The sequence below is a fragment of the Myotis davidii genome, unplaced genomic scaffold (assembly GCF_000327345.1).
Source record: "Myotis davidii unplaced genomic scaffold, ASM32734v1 scaffold164, whole genome shotgun sequence".
Lineage (NCBI taxonomy): Eukaryota > Metazoa > Chordata > Mammalia > Chiroptera > Vespertilionidae > Myotis > Myotis davidii.
This window is the reverse complement of record NW_006296417.1, coordinates 961,800-963,604: the sequence shown is the minus strand read 5'-3', so window position 1 is coordinate 963,604 and position 1,805 is coordinate 961,800. Positions and strand designations below refer to the sequence as shown.

Genomic DNA, 1,805 nt, shown 5'->3' with positions numbered 1-1,805 from the left:
CTATCCACTGAGCCAAACCGGTTTTGGCTATTCGGTTTTTTTTAAAAAAAGGTTTTAAAACGAGGGACCTAAACCGAGTTCGACGTGCCAGAGGCGGTATTACTGCAGCTCGCATATCACTCAGCCGCCTTAATTGCTTCATAAACCCCAGGTCTTATCTGAGATTTGGAAACGTTTTACTCCGCACACCACTGGCACGGAGCTGGCTTTTTTTTTTTGTTTGTTTGTTTGAAATCGAACAGTAAGAGCTGGAATAAGTAAAATAGAGAACAGAACATGCCGTGGGATGGCCAGGAGCCATCGGAACTGAGTTGGCTTAAAAAAACGAAACAAAACAATTAAGTTGTAGAGATTTGAGGGGGAGCCCGGCCGGTGAGGCTCAGTGGTTGAGCATCAACCTGTGAACCAGGAGGTCAGGGTTCGAGTCCCGGTCGGGGCATGTGCCCGGGTTCCGGGCTCCATCCCCACACTGGGGCGTTCAGGAGGCAGCCGATCCATGATTCTCTCTCATCATGGATGTTTCTCTCTCTCTCTCTCCCTCTCCCTTCCTCTCTGAAATCAGTAAAAACATATTTTTATTTTTTTAAACGTTTTAAATGGATGTATTGATCCTTTTAACTAACCCTCACCCGAGGATATTTTCCCATTGATCTCTTAGGGAGAATAGAAGCGAGAGGGAAAGACAGAGAGAAACATGGATCTGAGAGACATATCGATGGGTGGCCTCCTGCACGCACCGTGACCAGGGCCCGGGCCGGGGAGGAGCCTGCAACCGAGGTCCGTGCCCTGGACGGGGGAATCGAACCCGGGACCCTTCCGTCCGCCGGCCGACGCTCTATCCACTGAGCCACACCGGCCAGGGCAATGAAATGTGCTGAGCCACACCGGCCAGGGCAATAAAAAAATACTTTGACAAAATGATGAAAACTGTGAAGTGTGTATCATGTGCATCTTTAACTTCATTTAAAAAAAAATGAAAAGGGCTAGAGACACCGCGGGGAAAGCCATGCGCGCGCCGACGGGGCGGCCGCACGGGGAGAGGAACGCCGCGCCTCTGACCTTGCCTCCCCGGGTTGCGGACCTGCGACGGCATGTCCTGGATCTCCAGCGTCCACTCCCCCTCGGCCTTCTCTCCCCAGCTGTGCACCGTCATGAACTCCCAGTTGGAAAACCCTTCGTTGGAGTGGTCCAGCAGCCTGCGAGGGGAGACCGCGGTCAGGACATAGGCCGGGAAGGGGAGGGGGGTGGGGTCTAGGGGGCCAGGGCAGCAGGTGTGAGGGCAGCCCTCGTCGTCGTCGGAGGGGAAGGGGCGGGGAAGACCCTGACTGCTTTCCCACCCTTGTTTTTATTTTATTTTTATTTTAAAAATATTTTTATTGATTTCAGAGAGGAAAGGAGAGGGAGAGAGAGGTACACCCATGATGAGAGAGAATCATGGATCGGCTGCCTCCTGCACGCCCCCTAGTGGGGATCGAGCCCGCAACCTGGGCATGTGCCCTGACGGGGAATTGAACTCAGGACCCTCTAGTCCACAGGCCGACACTCTATCCACTGAGCCACACCAGCCAGGACTAAAAATACCTTTTTTTTAAAACACGTTGTTTATGATGTAAGATTCGATTCTCAGGGCGGGCGGAGATTTCTCCGAACATCCCCTGCAGGAAGATGCTTATCGGGGGAGCCTCCCTGGCCCGGGCAAAGGGTGAGGGCAGGGGGCACCCCCTCTTTCTTCTAAGAAGCGGCAAAGGGCGGACTGGGTTCCCCACGTGATGCCGGGCGGAATCCAAGACCCGGGGCACAGAACA

At 53.6% G+C, this 1,805-nt stretch overlaps 1 protein-coding gene across 1 annotated transcript in view; it reads right to left on the bottom strand.

Annotated features, from left to right (window-relative positions):
- Positions 1-1,805, bottom strand: part of LOC102767618 (proprotein convertase subtilisin/kexin type 6) — a 72,214-nt gene that overhangs the window by 4,673 nt on the left and 65,736 nt on the right. Inside the window, exon 11 of the mRNA XM_015569106.1 lies at positions 1,060-1,196. Within this exon, the coding sequence (XP_015424592.1) occupies positions 1,060-1,196 (137 nt within the window). The remainder of the gene's footprint in view (positions 1-1,059; positions 1,197-1,805) is intronic.